The 19,496-nt window shown below is 40.8% G+C and overlaps 1 protein-coding gene across 1 annotated transcript; it reads left to right on the forward strand.

The window, feature by feature from the left end:
• The first annotated feature begins 632 nt into the window (after positions 1–632).
• On the forward strand, positions 633–14,422 carry PRSS35 (serine protease 35). Its single transcript, XM_039249766.1, has 2 exons — positions 633–707; positions 11,647–14,422. The coding sequence occupies exon 2, from the start codon at positions 11,666–11,668 to the stop codon at positions 12,902–12,904; it is 1,239 nt and encodes a 412-aa protein (XP_039105697.1). The 5' UTR covers positions 633–707; positions 11,647–11,665; the 3' UTR covers positions 12,905–14,422.
• The last annotated feature ends 5,074 nt before the right edge of the window (positions 14,423–19,496 follow it).

A 19,496-nucleotide genomic window follows, 5' to 3' on the forward strand; every position in this document is an offset into this window, starting at 1 on the left:
TCTCTCTCTCTCCCCTAGAAATAAATAAAAAATATTAAAAAAAAAAAAAAAAAAAAAAAAAAGAAGCGAAGTCCCTAATAGAGAAGGCTTGGGATGAGGTTGGGAAAACAGTTCTGGTTCTTCTAGGTGGCTGGGGTCTAGACAAGAACTGGAAAAATGAGACTCAATGAACAGCCCCCGTGCACCTCCGTCACAACTCCCTCCCAACTTTAAGGTCTCTTCTAGGGGCTGTGCAAGGGATGCACGCTGTCACGGGGACACACATCTCTTGTGAGTCGACTTCGCAATTCTTCCTGATCTCATCCTGGGGGCAGAGATGCTGAGCTGAGAGGTTGCCCCGTCTGCTCTGCACCTCCAAGCACCCCCCTCCCCACACACTCCTTCGGCCCAGCGTCCGGGTTCCTTCCCCTCCCTCCTTCTCTCTCTCTCCTCTAGCCCACCTCCTCCCCCTCTTCGCCTCCCCCCCCCCACCCCCCCGCGTCCGCCGGGCGTCGTCTCCCCCTTTCCCCTCCCATCTCCCGGCCGGCGCGCAGCTCAGCCCTGGCCTCCTCCGCAGTCTCCGCCACGAGCCGCTGGTGGTGCTGGCGGGTCTGCGAGGCTCGTGGCAGCAGCCCCGGCCCGCCCTCGCCAGCGCTGTGACCGCCTCGGGGGCCTGTGAGTCGAGCTGGGCAGCGTCCCGGGCACCGGGCACCAAATAAGCTTCGCAGGTAAGGACGGAGCCCACCGGCCCCCCCCTCCCCCCCTCCGGACAGGGCAAAACCCGAGAATCTGCACGTTTCTCCGAGAAAGGCAGACCCACCCGAGGAGAGCTTCTTTTAGGGGCTCTAAGGATATGGATCAAACTTAGCACTTTAAGTCCTCAAAGAAACTACTGTCTCAATAGGCAGCCCTGTGTGCCTGCCTCTGCACGGTTTAACATTAACAGCAACAGTGTTTGCATTGGACTAGAAACGGAATTCTTTCTGCTTAAGCAGGACCAGAGGGGACCCTCTTTATTTTTATGATTATTAACAGATGCCACAGAAAAAGGTGTAAAACCATTCTTGGAAAGTCTACTCTGGTTGAAAGCCTCTTTGGCAGGGTTACTATGAAAGCTAGGAATCTCTGTCTCTCTCAGCAACTTGGCTGCACAGGTCAGCAAAAGGAGCAGTGAAAAACATTTTTAAAACGAGAGGGTGAAATGAAATGGAAAAGTCTTGTATTTGTTTTAAAATACCAAAAAAAGGGAGGGGGCGGTGTAGATAGACAAAGCAAGATTGGCAAAATACCGGTAATTGTTGAAGCAGGGTGATGGGCACACGGGGTTACTCTGTTTTCTCTGCCTTTTTATACTTTCCCTCTACTTTTGTGTAGTTGGGAAATGTTCTACAATCTTAAAGTTTTTGAAGAGTTACAGGAACACTCCCACCTGCTTCCTTTGAACTTTTTACACCGTCATTGATTTGAAAAGAAGCTGCTTGCCCTAAGTAGGTGTTTCCCTCCCCCTCCCACCTTTGATTAACCCTTCTCACTTTTGAAATTAATTCTCATTTTACCCCAGGACATTTGTCTCTACAGAAGGTCATAAAAGTCACATTTTGCTGCTTGGAGAATTATGCTTAGAATCTGGTTTTTAATTTAGAAGAGAGAATGTAAAAATTCCAGCCAAATAAGACATCTAGGCTGGAAAGTAGTGGCCAAGTATATGGAATTTCATTTTTATTAGGAAATCTTAGAGGAACCCCTTTAGTATGAGAGGAGGTGGGGCACAGATATTCTGCCCACTTTTCTTCCAGGCAGCCCAGAAACCTGTATACTCTTAATCTTTATGTTTTTTAAATGTGAGATTGTTTAGCTCAGTGCTTGGCACATCGTATGTGCTCATTATATGTTAAAATAAACAATTGCTAATGTGAGTTAATTTTCCCTATTGAGTAAATTATTTATCTTTCTCTGCCCAGTGCTCAAATATCCAAGGCAAGCATATTGCGTTTTAACAGGATCAGACTTGGAATTTTGGAGGCTGACTTAACTTTGCAGATGAGAAATCGGAGAGGAGAGGTTAGGAAACAGCAAAATCAAATTAGTGGTGTAAAAGTTATTTTAGAATGTTGCTTAACCCTGTTTTTTCTTCCAAAGCTTCAAATAGGTTAAATTGATACATGATTAGCCAAAAAGATTGTGATCATAAGATGCTTTGAAGACTGATGAGTAGCCAACCTGATACATTTAAATATATTCTTTGGTCTCAAAGGCCAACTTGCAAGATAAAAAATAAGTCAGGAGCCATATGCTGTGCACTTCCTTTGTCATTGTAAGAGAGAGCCAGCAGAGCGGTCCCTTGGGGCTCCCTCAATGCCATGCACCCCAAAGTTGATTTACACATAGCATATCCATTACAGAAATTGAAATGTACATGTCCTGGAAAAATAGCTAAAAAACAAAGGGGGGTTTCTTTTTTATTGTGATGAGAAACAGAAGTTGCGGGTTACTGTAAAATAATCAACTGTGTAACTTTACCATCTTCCTTTCCCTCAAGTACTGCCAAATTTTTAAAGCAGACATTACTTTGTCTCCATTCCTGAAGCGAAACTTGAAAATAGCACCATGGTATGATATTTTGAATAGAAATTGGCACATTGTCAATGAACTTTCTTGCCATTTCTTCGCAGCATTGAGTCAGTGGAGAGCTTACCCTTCGGTAATGGATTATAAAGTATTTGATAAACATATGTGAAATATTTGGCAAGTTGAAGACTTTTCTTTGGGTTGGAATGACTTGCAGCACATTTCGGGGACTCTTCAGCCGTGCTGTAGGTCACAGTGGAAGTGTGCTGGCACGGCAATGGTTTTTGGAAAACCACCTGCCAGGAAATTGTCTGGCTGTAGACAGCATCATCAGCCCTCAGTTCATCAGGATAGGATCTGTGGCCTGTAGGTGGGTTTTCTAAATGTGATAAATTCCATATGTGACAACCATTTAGTATATTATTAGCCAGTTGGACTCATCCCCCTCCTGAATCCTACGTGCTTTTAAAATAAGTTCTGTATCATAGCGCAGTGAATGTAAACAATTTAAATGCAGGGTTTTAGATTTGCGATCAGCAGGCTAGCTCTGCCACCTAGTGGTGACAGTATGCACGGCAGGCAAATTCCTAACCCCAGGAACCAGCACTAGCCGCTTCTCTCAAAGATCACTGATGAGTTAATTACTTGTGTTTCTCTATTGTGGTTTAATCTAAGACTTTAGAGCTGAAGGTTATCTTAGTGTTCTACTCCAGCTCGATAAGTCAGGGGGATTACCACAGAGATTATTTATTTATTTTTGAGAGAGAGAGAGAGAGACAGGCAGACAGACAGACAGACCCACAGCGTGAGCAGGGGAGGAGTGGAGAGAGAGGGAGATACAGGATCTGAAGCAGGCTCCAGGCTCCGAACTGTCAGCACAGAGCCTGACGCGATGCTTGAACTCACGAACCGTGAGATCATGACCTGAATTGAAATCAGACGCTTAACTGACTGAGCCACCCAGGTGGCCCTACCACAGAGGTTCTTAAATAAGGAAAGAAACTTCAAAATGATGCATAACCTAGTAAGCACCCAGCATGCATTTGTTGAATAAACAAATTTCTCTACTTGTTCCGTTTCTTATCTCTCTGTAGCAGTATTGCTCCATGCCACCATAAAGTTTTAATATGATCTTTTATTTTGAGTTCTAAAACTGCATGACTGCATGCTTTTCCATAAAATGAAAATTTCCGTTTATGTCTAAGTCTCTGGACCAAACTTTCTTTTCCACTTTATATCACTCCCTACTGTTCTTTCTTTCTAAACATCCAGAGTTAGACAGTTGTAAAAACTAGACTCTTATCTTTACTGCTGCTATAAAAATTATCAAAAACTTAGAGACTTAAAACAACAACAAATTATCTTACAGTTTTGGAGGCCAGAAGCCTAAAACGGGTCAGCAGGGTTGCATTCCTCCTGGGAATTTGAGGAGAGACTTAGTTTCCTTGCCCTGTCTGGGTTCTAGAAGCCGCCCACATTCCTTCGCTTGCGGGCCTGCAGCACTCCAGCCTCTGCCTTCATCTGTCTTCTCAGCTCCTCCTCACACTTGACCCTCCTTCACATAAGGATCCCAGTGACTACATGGGCCTCACCTGGATAATCCCAGCTAATCTCCTCATGCTGAAATCCTTCCCGAAATCACATCCGCAGTCTCCTTTACCGTGTCAGGAACACATCCACAGCTTCTGGGGATTCAGAGATGGCATTTTTGGGAGCCATTATTTCGCATATCGCAGCGAGATGCTCAGCAGATGGAGATGTATGAGATCCCTTATAAATATCTACCTATGTTTTGACTTCTACTGTTTGATATTAATCATAGTAATTGCTCTCATTTGTGAGTGCTTGCTGTGCTCTGGGCACGGTGCCTATACACAGCATACTAGTTTCTCACGAAACTACTCTAAAATGTTATTCGTGTTTAACCACTGTAGGAAATAATGTTGGGAGAGGTTAAGTGATCTTCACAAAGTCATACTGCTAGGAAGTCCCAAGCATACAGAAAGTTGGTTTGCCCTCAAAGCCCACTTTCTCCATCACTGTTGAAACACCTGTGTTCTTGCTCGCCATCGTGCTTCCATCGCTAACACGGTTATTTCCTCATCACTGTGATCCCACACACTTTGTAACTTATATGTTGCCTCCATTCCGTGCTCCAGTCAGTGAGTGATATTAGGTGAGGGTCTCCAGGGGGCTGGAAATTAGGCTTTCTAGAATCCCCCTTCTCCCCTGCATCTCCCCCAGTTGGTGCAAGTGACTATTAAAGCTTTTACAAGTGATCTCCCCAAGTTGACCCAGGTGATGCCCGCTGCACACATGCTTGTTCTCCCTGGAAACGCCCCTCCCCTCCTGCCGTGGCCTTTTGCCTAAACCAGCATTTCTCTCTGCAGTTATTGAGAGCATCTGGGCCAGGCCCCAATGTCAGTCTTCACACCTGTTGTGTCAATCTTCCACTGAGCAGGTGGAGGGTGAAAGGAGGGGAGGAGGGAAGACGGCTGTGTGTGTTTTCACATGTTTGTAGTGTGTAAATGTAGGCAGTGCTGTTGGGAAGGGCAGGTGGTTGGAATCATGGATGGCTAAATACGGCATAGGCATGTTGTAAAAAAGTGGGTATACAATCATTTCTGTGTCCTAACATATGCATTAGGTCAAAATTGGTGTTGGCCCTCCAAGGTCATTGATATGAACAGTCCCTGACCCACATCACCCCTAGAAAATGTTTGACAGGTTAACGCAAAATTATGTTCCATGGCAGCGCAGTGTGCACTTGAATTTGGGCAACTACGTCACCATACATAACAAGGGGCCGATGCAAACACAGGCCTGAGTAAGTGAGAATCTCTTACCTGGTGAGGGAAAGTAACTCAGTGCAGATTCTTGATGTCAGTAAGCCAGCATTCTTATTTTCACAGGCAGGAAAAAGAATTCTTGTGAAATATTTAATATAGTAAGCAATCATCTAATCTTTCATTAGTCCATCTGCCCTACATAAACTAAACTATACACTTCTCTGGGTTAAAAAAATAATAAACAACAAAAAAAAACCCAGAGAAACTGAATCCTAGAATATAATTATGTCATGCCATAGTAAAATTCTATACACTCTAGATAGACTCGCTCAAAAGGTTAGGTTTTTATTTCACTGTAAACTGCTCCCTTGTAGTAATTATTTTGACATTGACCCTGTTTCTTTTTAGGCTGAGGGCCTGATGCCGTTCTAGAATTCCTAATGTAGATCCAGGCTATAAATAAGACACAGGAAATGCAATTCGAGTGTTCTGTGGCTGGGTAATGTTTAATCACACTTAAGTTTAATAGCTCTGAGAAAAATATATTACAAAGCCACAGATATTCACAGACATGAGTAATTAGGAAAGCATTCATGTGGGAAGTCTCTAAAATGTAGCTGTCCTTGAACAAAAAAACATAGCAAATAAAGAAAAGGGGAGTTTGAGAGTGTGTCTGAAACTCTCCTGAAATGAAAACAAAATTTGACTGTTTACTTTTAGAAAAGAAGAGTGTGATAGCTGTAGCTTATGTAATAAACTATTTTAAAGTAATAGCCATTCAGCCACTAGACTAATTTATAAAAGAACTTGTTGTTGACTGTTTACAGTGCTCTGGGCTCAGACATCATTCTTTGGATATATCGTCTTGTTTAATCTCCATGATTACATTATGAGGGAGAGATTACTGTTCTCCGCACTTTGCAGATGGGGATGCTGAAACTGAACTTAGTGAACTGCCCAAATTCTTATGTCTAATAAGTGGTCAAGATGAGACTTAGCCCAAGTGTTGTTACTCCCAGGTGTATGCCTGTAACCACTCCTCTGGACAGATGCTCCAGGATTCTAAATACTATCAGCCATCACACATCTAAGAAAGCATAAGCAATCAAAGGGTGACAGTAAGTTATCTCCTGTAGTTTCGTGTGGTCATTTCTATTAATCTAGACCAAGCACAAATGTGGAGTAACATCTGCTCCATCGGTAAGAATTCATCTGCAAATCCTGATTCTTTCTTCTTCCCTAGTTCGCTTCCACTCCGTTTGTCCTCATGATCCAACCCGTAATCTGCTGTGTGTACACTGACTCATGGTGGAGAGTGAAGGCTGCAACCTCACTTTTGCTAACCAGAATTGGTATTTGAAGCCCCAAATCCAAGGCATCTGGAAAGTGACTGCGAAGGTCACAATTATGATGGGAAACAGGAAAAAGGAGGAGGAGGAGGAGGGAAGACACTGGACATAAAAGCTTTCAAAATGTTATGGCTGCCCCACCAGTTGGGACTGTGTCTCTTTAGATCAATGAGCTGGTGCTTTTTGGATGATGGGCACGTGTACATAGATGTGTTGCCCACTGAACCATGGATTGCTCTATCAGTAAGAGCTATCATTTACCTTACACTGACATTTTACCACAAGGCAAACTTAGGCTTTCCAAAAGAAAGTCCTTAAACTTGTGTCCAATTTTAAATTACAGGCCAAATTAGACAGGCTAACTGAACTCATGTCCTTTTATTACTGTGATTCTGAGGTTGTATTTCAAGGCTCTGCCCTTCCCATGCCCAAGGACAGATGTGGGCATAGCTTTTAGTCCTGTGGTGCACTGTAGCAAGTCTCCCTCAAAGGGCACCAGACAGGGCTGGCAAACCCATGCTGTCGTATCATTTGTAGCATCCGATGTTGGAAGCATTGCATACAAGCCTACTGGGTTTTTTAAAATTGAAGTATAGCTGACACACAACGTTACGTTAGTTTCTGGTGTACACTACAGTGATCTGACAACTCTATAGGTTATGCTCACCAAGGTATAGCCACCATGGGTCACCAGACAGTGCTATTATGATACCATTGACTCTATCCCCTAAGCTGCACCTTTTGTTTCATAACTGGAAGCCTGTGTCTCCCATTCCCCTTCACCCACTTTGCCCTTTTGCCCCCCCCTCCCAACAAGCCTACTGAATTTGAATATTTTCAAATGTATTATTAAATCACTTGTATAAAAGGGTTTTTTCTTTATTAAAAACTGAACCATTTGATATTAGCAATTGCTAACATAGTAAAAGAGCAAAGTCAAGAATAAATTTGTTCACAAAGATGAAGTGGAGGTCATTTGAAACTTGGTTGAGCAATCATCCCTGGGAAAGCTGCCTTCGGGGGTATGGCTCAAGATGCTGTCCCAGGGCTTTTACTGGTGCAGTGGTTCTCAAACTGTACTGAGTATCTGAATCACCTGGAGGGCTGGTTAAAACATGGATAGCTGGAGGGGCGCTTGGGAGGCTCAGTCAGTTAAGCTTCCTACTTCGGCTCAGGTCATGATCTTGCAGGTTCGTAAGTTCAAGCCCTGTGTTGGGCTCTGTGCTGACAGCTCGGAGCCTAGAGCCTGCTTCTGATTCTGTGTCTCCCTCTCTCTCTCTGCCCTTCCCCTGCTTACACTCTGTCTCCATCTCTCTCAAACATAAATAAACATTAAAGAAACAAAACCAAAAAAATCCCATGGATAGTTGGGAACCCCACCCCCCACCCCATTCTGGAGAGTTTTGGAAAGTTGCTCTGGGTTGGACCCTGATAATTAGCATTTTTCACAAGATCCCCAGGTGATGCTGCTGCATTTGGTCTGGGATTGCAATCTGGGCATCCCTTGATATGACAGTTTCTTTTGTCTGAAGCACATGTGGAATTTTATTTATTTTTTTATTTTTTAAGTGCAGAATTTTATTAACAAACCAGTAACATTCTTTTAAGTTGTTCATATTTCATTTTGAGTTTGAGGGCAGGAAAAGAACCAGCGTCCCATCTCAAAGCAGTCAGGCAGGAAGAGTTCCTTCCTCCTCACAGGAGGGTCAACCTTTTTGTTCTACTCAGACCTTCAACTGATTGGATGAGACCCACCCATATTCAGAAGGCAGGTCTGCTTTACTCAGTCTACCAGTTTGAATGCTACTTTTTTTTTTTTTTCCAGAAACACCCTCACAGATGCAGCCAGAATAATGTGTGGCCAAACATCTGGAAAAACCCTAGCACTAACTAGTCAAGTTGACACATAAAAGTTACCATTACATGGGGCTTTCTTAAAAGTCTGCCTAGAGAATTATGTCACAAGGCTCATGTTTTATTTAGTAAAGAGTAGAGGAACTTCTATATTTGAGATTTATATTCCAGTTCAGTGATTTGTGTAGCAAAAGATCATCTTGACAATTATCATTTAACGTCTGCATTCTGCCTTTCTAATCCCTAACTAGCTTTAGTTGTAAGACTAAATTAAGTAGCAGTGGAAAAAAGAAAACTAACTGGAGAAAACAATGTCATAGTAACATAACTTAGAGGTCTTCTGTTTTGCTTAGGAATGCCTTTCACATAGTATTAACCCACGGGTCATTAGTATCAAGGGTTAAAACGTACAGAGTGATTCTTTGTAGTTTTTCAACATGGATATTTGACTGACATTCAGTCTTTGGTGTATTCTTATATTAAGTTCACAATGGACAGCTTTTGTCATTAGGGACTAAATGAAAAAATACAATTAAAAAAATTTTATTTCTCACACTAAAAACTTTCCTTGATTGAAATTTTGCTAAGAATCAAGTAGATAATATCAAACACACACACATATTTTTCTAAATGTTTATTTATTTTGAGAGAGAGAGCAAGAGAGAGAGAGCGAGAGCGTGCACAGGCACACGTGTGTGTGCAAGTAGGGGAGGGGCAGGAAGAGAGGGAGAAAGAGAATCCCAAGCAGGCTCCATGCTCAGCACCGAGCCCTACACGGGGCTCAGTCTCACAAACTGTTAGACCATGACCTGAGCCAAAATCAAGAGTTGGACGCTTAACCAACCGAGCCACCCAGGTTCCCCTACATATATTTTTAAAAAATAGTCAGTTTTGCTCTGTTAGCCTAGAGTCAGCAAATAAGTCTCTGAATTTAGCATTTTTTTAAAAGGCAAAGACATAATTTTTCATCATGGGAACTACCCACTTAAACATGATTTCAAGGTCTCAATAGTGTTACTGAGTTCTCAGCCTTTTTCACTCCAGTTCGATTAAATAAAATTGACAAAATGAAATACTCATTGTGAAAACTGAATAGGAGATATCAAAAGAAAATATTAACTGGCTCAACAAAATCATTACCAATAGAATTACTGCTTTGAATCAACTGACATTTGCCATCATGATGATTAGAAAATATTGTGACATGAGTGTGGGTTTTTTCTAAACAATGGTCGTTATTGATTTTTTGATGATATCCATCACTCTGTACAGAAGAATGCCCTGTCTCCAAGATAAGCTACAAGCTATTTAGCAAACAAAACAGCTTAATATTAACCTGAATCATTACTCAGCATTCAAGTTTGAGTAGATAAAAAAATGGAAATTGCTGGGGCGCCTGGGTGGCTTAGTCGGTTAAGCGTCCGACTTTCGCTTAGGTCATGATCTCGCGGTTCGTGGGTTCGAGCCCCGCGTCGGGCTCTGTGCTGACAGCCAGCTCAGAGCCTGGAGCCTGTTTCAGAGTCTGTGTCTCCCTCTCTCTCTGACCCTCCCCCGCTCACGCTGTCTCTCTCTCTCTCCTAGAAATAAAAAAAAAAAAAAAAAAAAAAATGGAAATTGCAAAACTTCGATGTAATTTTGCTGATGCCAAATCATGGTAAAGATTATTCTAAATTTGCTTAATATGTTCAAAGATATGATGAAACAAATTAATTATGTCATGTTTCAGTGAATATGTTTAAACAATAAAATGGTTCATGTAGTATACATTTTTGTTCTATCAAAAGAATGTTACTAGCGTGTTCACAAACTTCTCTACTTACGTATGGCAAAATGAACTCTGTTGTGTCAAGAGATGCCTATATTCACCTCTGCCTCAGATACAACTTTGGCTTCTCATGGAGGTGCCCAAGAGCCTCTAGGTCCTCCTGGGTTGTAGGCCATTCCTAACATTTCTCATTAGTTTCTTTACCATGAAAAAAAAAAAAAGCTCAACAAAAAGCACTGACTTGAGAGTAAGGTATCATAGGAATATCTAACCTAGAATCATCCTGATTTTCTATAAAATGAATAGTATATGCTTAGCCTTAGTATTTCAACTATTAGTTAAAAATGAAATAATAGTGACCTGGAAGTTCAAAATTGCTGCTGTAAAGAGTGCCACCACTGCTCCTACCCACACATCGCAAAAACTGACAAACATCAATTCAATCTGATGAACTAGATTTACATATGAGTGAGCCTAGAGAAGCAGGAAAAGAAGGCAAGAAGGTGTAAACAACAGAAGAGGTATAATATAATGTATAAAGTACGGGCAACTTAAAAGATGTTTAACACAAAAGCACTGCTCTTGGATGAGACTTATGATACAAGGGACTATAGTTAGTCAGGATCATGTTCCTTCAAGTGGCAAATTCACAGCCTTAAATTCTTACAACTAATTTGAATATATAGTAAGCTTCTACTGTGAAGCATTTTTGTACATTGCTTTGCTCAGATGGTAGTTCCAAGCACAACTTTGTTTTTTAAAAAATGCATGGTACGTTGCACCATCAGTGAGCTTGGTCTGCAGACCATGGTTTAAGGAAATTCGCCGTATTCCAATGAACATTTTTTGAGCTCTGCGCATTTATCCTCTAGAGACGAGGAATTTATGATCCTTGCTCTTAAAGAGCTAAGAGCAGGGGAAAGTGCATGGCTTCTGCTGCTATCTTTATTTCTAAGTCATCTGCAGATATGGTTGTAGGAGACCTAGAGAGGGAGAGTGTGGCTTGGGCAACAGAGGACCGCAGTTTGTCACCCCGTCTGACCCTCCCACGCATTGGGCTGCCCGGGGAGGAAGAGGCGGAGATGGCAGGCGGGGGTGGTGGAAGGTGGATTAGGCCTAGTGGAAGGAAGGTTGGGTGAAATACAGTTTGCTAATTTCAGGAGTTTGTGTCAACCTTCTTAGCAGGGTGTTTATCTAATCTCAGTAAAACTGAAGTACAGTGAAAACAAGGACTATTTGGTGATGATGGTACATTTAGGACTCAAGGCCTAAATGAAATGGATAAGTAACATATTTAAAAAGAGAACCTTATTAAGCTTCTCTTTCTCTTTATAATTTTAAGGACAAAAGAGAAGAACAAAATGGGAAACATGCTCTTTTGTTGGATATTTTTCACCCTTGGGTGGACCCTCACCGATGGATCTGAAATGGAACAGGATTTTATGTGGCACTTGAGAAAAATACCCCGGGTTGTCAGTGAAAGGACTTTCCATCTCACCAGCCCCACCTTCGAGGCAGATGCTAAGATGGTGCTAGACAGAGTGTGTGGCATTGAATGCCAGAAAGAACTCCCAGCTCCCAGCCTTTCTGATCTGGAAGACTCTCTTTCCTATGAGACTGTCTTTGAGAATGGCACCAGAACCTTGACCAGAGTGAAAGTTCAAGATGTGGTCCTTGAGCCAACTCAGAATGTCACCACAAAAGGAGCATCAGTGAGGAGGAGGAGGCAGGTGTATGGCACAGACAGCAGGTTCAGCATCTTGGACAAAAGGTTCTTGACCAACTTCCCTTTCAGTACAGCCGTGAAGCTCTCCACGGGCTGCAGTGGTATTCTCATTTCCCCCAGCCACGTTCTAACAGCGGCCCATTGTGTGCATGATGGAAAGGACTACATCAAAGGGAGTAAAAAGCTAAGGGTAGGGTTGCTGAAGATGAGAAATAAGGGTGGTGGCAAGAAACGCAGGGGTTCTAAGAGGAGCAGGAGAGAAGTGAGTGGCGGTGACCAGAGAGAAGGTGCCAACGCGAATCTGGAGAGAAGCAAGGCTGGAAGAAGAAGAAAGGAATCTGGCCGGGGCCGGAGAGTTGCTGAGGGGAGGCCCTCCTTCCAGTGGACCCGGGTCAAGAATACCCACATTCCCAAAGGCTGGACTAGAGGAGGGAAAGGGGAAGCCGCCCTGGACTACGACTATGCTCTTCTGGAGTTGAAACGCCCTCACAAGAAGAAATACATGGAACTAGGAATCAGTCCGACCATCAAGAAGCTGCCTGGGGGAATGATCCACTTCTCAGGATTTGATCATGATAGGGCTGATCAGTTAGTCTACCGGTTTTGTAGTGTGTCTGATGAATCCAGTGATCTCCTCTATCAATACTGTGATGCTGAGTCAGGCTCCACTGGTTCCGGGGTCTATCTCCGTCTGAAAGAGCCAGACAAAAAGAACTGGAAACGCAAAATCATAGCGATCTATTCAGGCCATCAGTGGGTGGATGTCCACGGCGTTCAGAAGGACTACAATGTGGCGGTGCGCATCACTCCCCTCAAGTACGCCCAGATTTGCCTCTGGATTCATGGAGATAATGCCAACTGTACTTATGGCTAACAGAAATCTGAAACGAGTCAATGGATTATCTAAAGCGTGGAGCAAACCAGTTATTATGGTAGAAAGATCACTTCGTAGGTTATGCCTGGACTTGAACTCTAGCGGTAGCAATTCAACATTTTTATAAATTTACCTTTACAAAATTAGAAGCTTTTCTTTTCATAAGTTTAAAAAATACTTAGGTACAAATACTGAAACTAGATGGGCACCTCAATGTCAAGTATGTATGCTTCTTTTACATGGTGATAAGTATCATTTGTGGGAAGTCTTTTGTTTCTCTCTGCCTTCTTAAAATTAGTCACTCTTTAAAACTTCAAACTGGTATTATAAACAATATGTGATTTCTCAGTGGACTTATCCTCAGGGTCCTACTCTAACAAGAATCTAATAGGGTGTCGGTTGCATATTAAATGTGAAACTGCATATATAGACATAGACAATAAAATGATTAGAGTCAGGGTAGAGACAATAATTTACAATAGTTTGTACTACTTGGAGATGGACCCATTCAGTTCATGCCTTCTGTGTTTATATTGTGTTTTCTGTTGGGTCTGAGACACTTTGGTTGAGATTTGTTTTTTTTTTTTTTTAAGAATTACAAGGTACAGCAAACTTTATAAACAAAACTATCAACTATTTCACTGCTTTAAAAATATCAATTGAAGTGTGTGTTATTTAAAAATGGGAGAAATACTTTGATCTGTGAAATAAATCTAGTTTAAAAATAGGGAAGCTGAGACATTTTAAGGTCTCAAGTTTTTGCTTAACTAATATTCAAAACATGGACTTTTCATGAATGCAGAGGGAAGATATTTCAAAAGTTATAAATGATCATGTATTGAAAGCCTCATCATTTTATGCTATAGTCTTCTGTGTATGAGGTGTTATAGCCTTAGGACAAGGAATTTTATTTAGTCTTTTTCAGTAGAGAATCTTTTTTCCCATTGACATGACAGATTTCAGCTTTCTTAATAGAGCCATACACATATTATTTTGGCTATTTCTCTAATAATTTTAGATAAATCCCTAAAAAATAGATATAATTTACAAATACAACTTTTAAAAGAAGGTTCTGATTATTTTCATTAGGGACCAAGGCTGTACACTCACTCAGGCCGTCATGGCTGCCCGAGCAGACAGAATTCAATTGGCCGTCTTCAGGTGCAACACAGAGTAGTTACATGTCTTGAATGAACAGATATTTTGCTGAATTGTTGTAAAAGGGGTTTAGTTCACGCCATTATGTTGAAAGCGTTGTAGTGATTTGCAGCTGAGTGCACCATAAAATTCAGGAATTGCAGGCCTAATTTCTGGTCTTCTATTTTTGGCAGTTTCTAGGGCACACATTCTTTTCTCTCATGATTCACCTAAGTCACTGATTCTGCCGGAGTTCAAATTTATTTTACCTATTATTTTTTTAAGAGAATGGGGAGTTACATCCTTGATTAGTATGCAAAAAAATATTGGATTTGGTTATGATAAAAGGTGATTTTGTGAATGTTGTCCAAAATAGCTGGAACTCAATACAAGTATACATTCTTTTATGGTGTGAATCTGTTTAAAAATCATTCAATAAAAATTTTAAAAAATTAGTCAATCATAACTCTTACTGTATTGTATATATGTATATGCAGGGTTCAGCAAATATGAAATTAACTGTGTCATTTATTAAAAAAATGATTTTTTAAAATTCTAAATGCATTTCACCAACCAAGATTTTATCCTTGGTGCTAGTGGGATAGGGCTATTGACTCAAAAGTTTTGATGAAATCTTTTTGGGGAAAACATCTATATGATCACTGCAACGGAGAGTGTTTTGCCATGAACAGTGTTTGCCTGTTTGCAAACATACATACACATCATCTTCTTAGAGTCTTTGAAGATACTTCTTGGGATTTGATTAAGTTCAGAGTAATTTAGGGTGCTTGGTATCAATCGTTTAGAGCTTAAGCTTAATTTCTGAATACATATAATTTCCCTAAAATCATTATACTTTTCAAAAATGTAAAATTTATTTTATTTGCAGAGATTTTATTTTCTCATCTTCTCTTTTCCAAGTGAGTCATGAGTCTTATATGACCTTTTTAGGACCACTAAAGTATACTACATTACTCAGAAGATTGCAGTGCACATACTTTCCCTGTTATGTGTATCAGACTTGAAATAGAAAATTAAATTGAATTCACTTGGCTGAAGAAATACATTCATGCACACACCTGATGTCTCCTGTGTGCAAAGGACTATAGTGACTTTCTGCTTAAAGAAACTTATCAATGATTGAATTCAAGTAACTACAGTATTTACAAAACAAATGAAATTGAAAACTCTGAGGTTTTTTCTTTACCCAAATAATGTATTTTTTAATGTTTTTTTCTTGATTAAATGGCTGGTTAGAAGAGAACATTTTTTTTTCCCTTTTTTGATGTGCTTATTTAAATTCCAATTTTTTAACTTTTATTTTTTATTTTTTTAAGTTTATTTATTTTGTGTGGGTGAGAGAGAGAACAAGTAGGGAGGAGCAGAGAGAGAGGTGAGAGAATCCTAAGCAGGCTCTGCACTTTGAGTGTGGAGCCTGACATGGGGCTCGAATACACGAACCGTGAGATCATGACCTGACCTGAAACCAAGAACCAGACGCTTCTTGATTGAGCAACTCAAGTGCCCCCCAAATGTTTTCTTTGGAAAAAGATTTAAGTGTGTATATAAACAAGACCAAAGTTCCAGAAAAATCATTACCTTTTTTATTTTTAGATCAGAGAATTCTTCAAAATTCTTTTTGTTCATAGAAAGAATCTCGGAATTAGAAGAGACAATAAAGATCATTTAGTTTAACTCCAAAATTTAGATTTTAATTTCCCTCCATAGTATTCAAGTGGTTATCCAGTAATAAAAACTTTTCACCACTTAAATATTGTTTAGTTACTAAAATTAATTCAGGAATTTAACTTTTAAAAATTATTAGTTCAGTTTGCTACATTCTGTAAAAATCATATGGAGATCCCAGTCTCCACATTTCAATTACTTTTAATTCTTTGGCCTTATGCTAGCAAATTGGGTGTTTCCTCATAAAAAATGAACTGTGATCCTGAATTAAGAATATTGGGGGGGCGCCTGGGTGGCTCAGTCGGTTAATCGTCTGACTTCAGCTCAGGTCATGATCTCACAGTTGGTGGGTTCGAGCCCCACATCAGGCTCTGTGCTGAGAGCTAGCTCAGAGCCTGGAGTCTGTTTCTGATTCTGTGCCTCCCTCTCTCTCTGCCCCTCCCCCGCTCTCTGTCTCTCAAAATAAAGACATAAAAAAATAAAAAAAAAAAAATAATATTGGGGTAAGACAACTGAACCAAACACAAGCATTACAAGGATGGGGATCTATAGCTGTAAATAGCCAGGAAATAGCATCATTATTTTTTAATGTGATGTCCCTCTCACAATTAAATATACTCTGACTACTGACTTTAATGATAACCTGCCAAGGCTTAAAAACTAGTTTGTTAGTAAACATTTCCAATTAATTAATGGAAGAATCTTTTTAATAAATTGTTTTTCCAGCTAGAATTGCTCTTTCTTTAATGCCCTTACCATAAGGTTGAAAGATACTTAGGAGATTGGGTCCAAATGATCGTGCAAGCATTTTCTCATCAGATGAGGTGAGTGTATGGATGGGTTCATGATTCTTTATCCAGTAACTGTTTAACTGAGGGGGGAAACCTCTTAGATGGTTTCCTCTTCTACTTACAAATAAAGCCCGGGGAGGGAAATTCCTTGTCTACTTCTTTCTGTATTTAATAGCCAGCAGTTTGATGGAGCAGTTCAGCTGTCTAGAGCATGGTGGCCAACTTCACCTGTGATCCAGACCTAGGCTAGTTTGTTTTACTTGCAGGTGAGGTGCTGCCCTAGCTGGGCTACTGTTACAAGACACCATAAACAACAGCAATTTCGCTGGATAGCATCCTCCTGTGGACTCACACGTCTTCTTTGTGAACACACAGGAGAGAATGCCAACTAGCTCTTTGGTGTCTCTTCTTGTAAGTATTGTCTCATTATAAGGGCCCCACCTTCATGACCTCATCTAAATGCAATCAACTTGCTAAGACCCCATTTCCAAATACCATTACACCGGGAGTATGGATTTTGGGGGGACGCCATCCACAACAGGAGTCCAGTCAAAAGCCACAAGTTACGCCTTATGCCGGGCTCAGGAAACTTCACAAACGCATCAGTCACCAGAAGAACTGGGCAAAGGGTATGAATGTCAGCTCAAGCCAATCAACCTCCTTCTCAACACTGTCATCATCATTACCTCAGGTGCTCATACCTGGCACAGAGGAGGTGATCAATACATGATAAAAAATATCACCAAGTATACTTTGAGGCTTCCTCTTTCAGGGCATTACTTCTGTGCTACATGATAAGGCTCCAAAATGCTAGAGGTATCGTCTTAATTGTATATTGCACTAAAGATATAGCTGAATATTTAAGTAATGGGAATGTTTATTTGTAATGAAAATGTGATTATTGGAATACTGTAGCATGGCACTTACAGAATCAGATGTTTGCCATATTCCCTACTGACTCCTGTGCATGTTTCTGGACAAAAGTGCCTACAAACTGACAGGAACCAGGCCCCTGGAGTACTCCTTATCCTCTCCATCTCCATGTAAAACATTTAGTCAGATCGTCTCAGCCTCAAAATTTGCCCCTAAAATCTTTTTACTTTAGTAGTATTTAACATTTTCCAGAGTACCTTGGTGTCTCAGTCAGTTGAACACCTGACTCTTGATTTCAGCTCAGGTCATGATCCCGGGTTCGTGGGATCAAGTCCCATGTCGGGTTCCATGCTGAGAGTGGAGCCTGCTTGAGATTCTCTTTCTCTTCCTGTATCCCACCTCCCCTACTTGCATGCTCTATAAAATAAAATAAAAATAGATAAAAACTTTTAATAATACCGGGGCGCCTGGGTGGCTTAGTCGGTTAAGCGTCAGACTTTCACTTAGGTCATGATCTCGCGGTTCGTGGGTTCGAGCCCCGCGTCGGGCTCTGTGCTGACTGCCAGCTCGAAGCCTGGAGCCTGTTTCAGAGTCTGTGACTCCCTCTCTCTCTGACCCTCCCCTGCTCATGCGGTCTCTCTCTCTCTCCTGGAAATAAATAAAACATTAAAAAAAATTTTTTTTAACAAAAACTTTTAATAATACCTTAAAATCCATTTACTTTTATCAAGCACTGGGGACAAGCAGGCTACCTAGAACACATTGCAATCAATATGATCATTTGATGCATTATTGCATTTCAGTGTGTTTTTACCAAACTGAGGCTTTAAAAATTTTTTTTTAAATGTTTATTTTTGAGATGGACTGAGACAGAGTGTGAGTGGGGGGAGGGCCAGAGAAAGAGAGGGAGATGTAGAATCAGAAGCAGGCTTCAGACTCTGAGCCGTCAGCACACAGCCTAACGGGGGGCTCAAACCCACAAACTGTGAGACCATGACCTGAGTTGACGTTGGACACTTAACCACCTGGGCCACCTGGGCATCCCCCAAACTGAGGCTGTTTCGATCTATACTTGTAAATGCTTTACTAATACTTAAACTTACTTACATTTATGTTATTGAAATCCTCTATGTATCTATCCATGAACTGAAAAAGTGTATATACTTTCACACATGTGGCATACTTTAAAGGGAATACTTAAGAAACAGCTCAAACAGCTGAAAACAGAGTTTGGGAACTTCCTCTAGGCTCTTATTAGTCTGATGACCACATAGTTCCTTATTCTAAATATTTTACTTTTAATTTCTTCAGTAATTTTTAATATGCCATGCAATTAACATCTGTTATCTAGAATTTCCTTTGCAGGGAATTTCAAGTGTCTAAAATATCACAAAAAATATTAAGCCAACAATAAGTGACATGAAATTAACTTCTACTCTAGAAATAATCTGAACAAATTTGGTAATCTGATCTCTCAAGTTACAATGAGAAGACAGCTGCCCAAGCAAGTCTACAGCAGTCATAAGAAGGCACAGCCTGACAGAAAGAGGGATGAAGGCAAACTACTAAAGGGCATTTTAAAAAGGTATAAAAACTACAGAATTATAGTCATGTTGAGCTATTGATCTTTGGGGCAGTTAGCTATGGGAACACACTAGCCTGTGAAGGCATACCAACATATGTCCTATTTATAATGATGATTACATGATCAATATTGTATTTAGTTATGTGCAGAATGAGTTAAAAAAATTTTTAAAGTCTTATTTATTTCTGAGAGAGAGAGAGAGAGAGAGAGCAGGGGAGGGTCAGAGAGAGAAGGAGACACAGAATCTGAAACAGGCTCCAGACTCTGAGCTGTCAGCACAGAGCCCGATGTGGAGCTTGAACTCATGAACTGTGAGATTATGACCTGAGCCGAAGTTGGACGCTTAACCGACTGAGCCACCCAGGCACCCCCAGAATGAGTTTTGTAAGGCATTGCACTGTAGAAAAATTTTTATCCAAAAAGCTTAACACACTAAAAAACATTAAAGTGTTGTTTAAAAGAAGAGAAATGTCAGTGGTCTACATAACTGATTTGTTTTTATGCTCCAATGAAATTCTAA

Source organism: Hyaena hyaena, unplaced genomic scaffold, assembly GCF_003009895.1.
Source record: "Hyaena hyaena isolate Hyena2069 unplaced genomic scaffold, ASM300989v1 scaffold_344, whole genome shotgun sequence".
NCBI classification, from domain to species: Eukaryota; Metazoa; Chordata; class Mammalia; order Carnivora; family Hyaenidae; genus Hyaena; species Hyaena hyaena.

Bases quoted from the DNA above. Each gene is read 5' to 3' on its own strand.
- PRSS35 (XM_039249766.1), top strand. From the start codon at position 11,666: ATGGGAAACATGCTCTTTTGTTGGATATTTTTCACCCTTGGGTGGACC.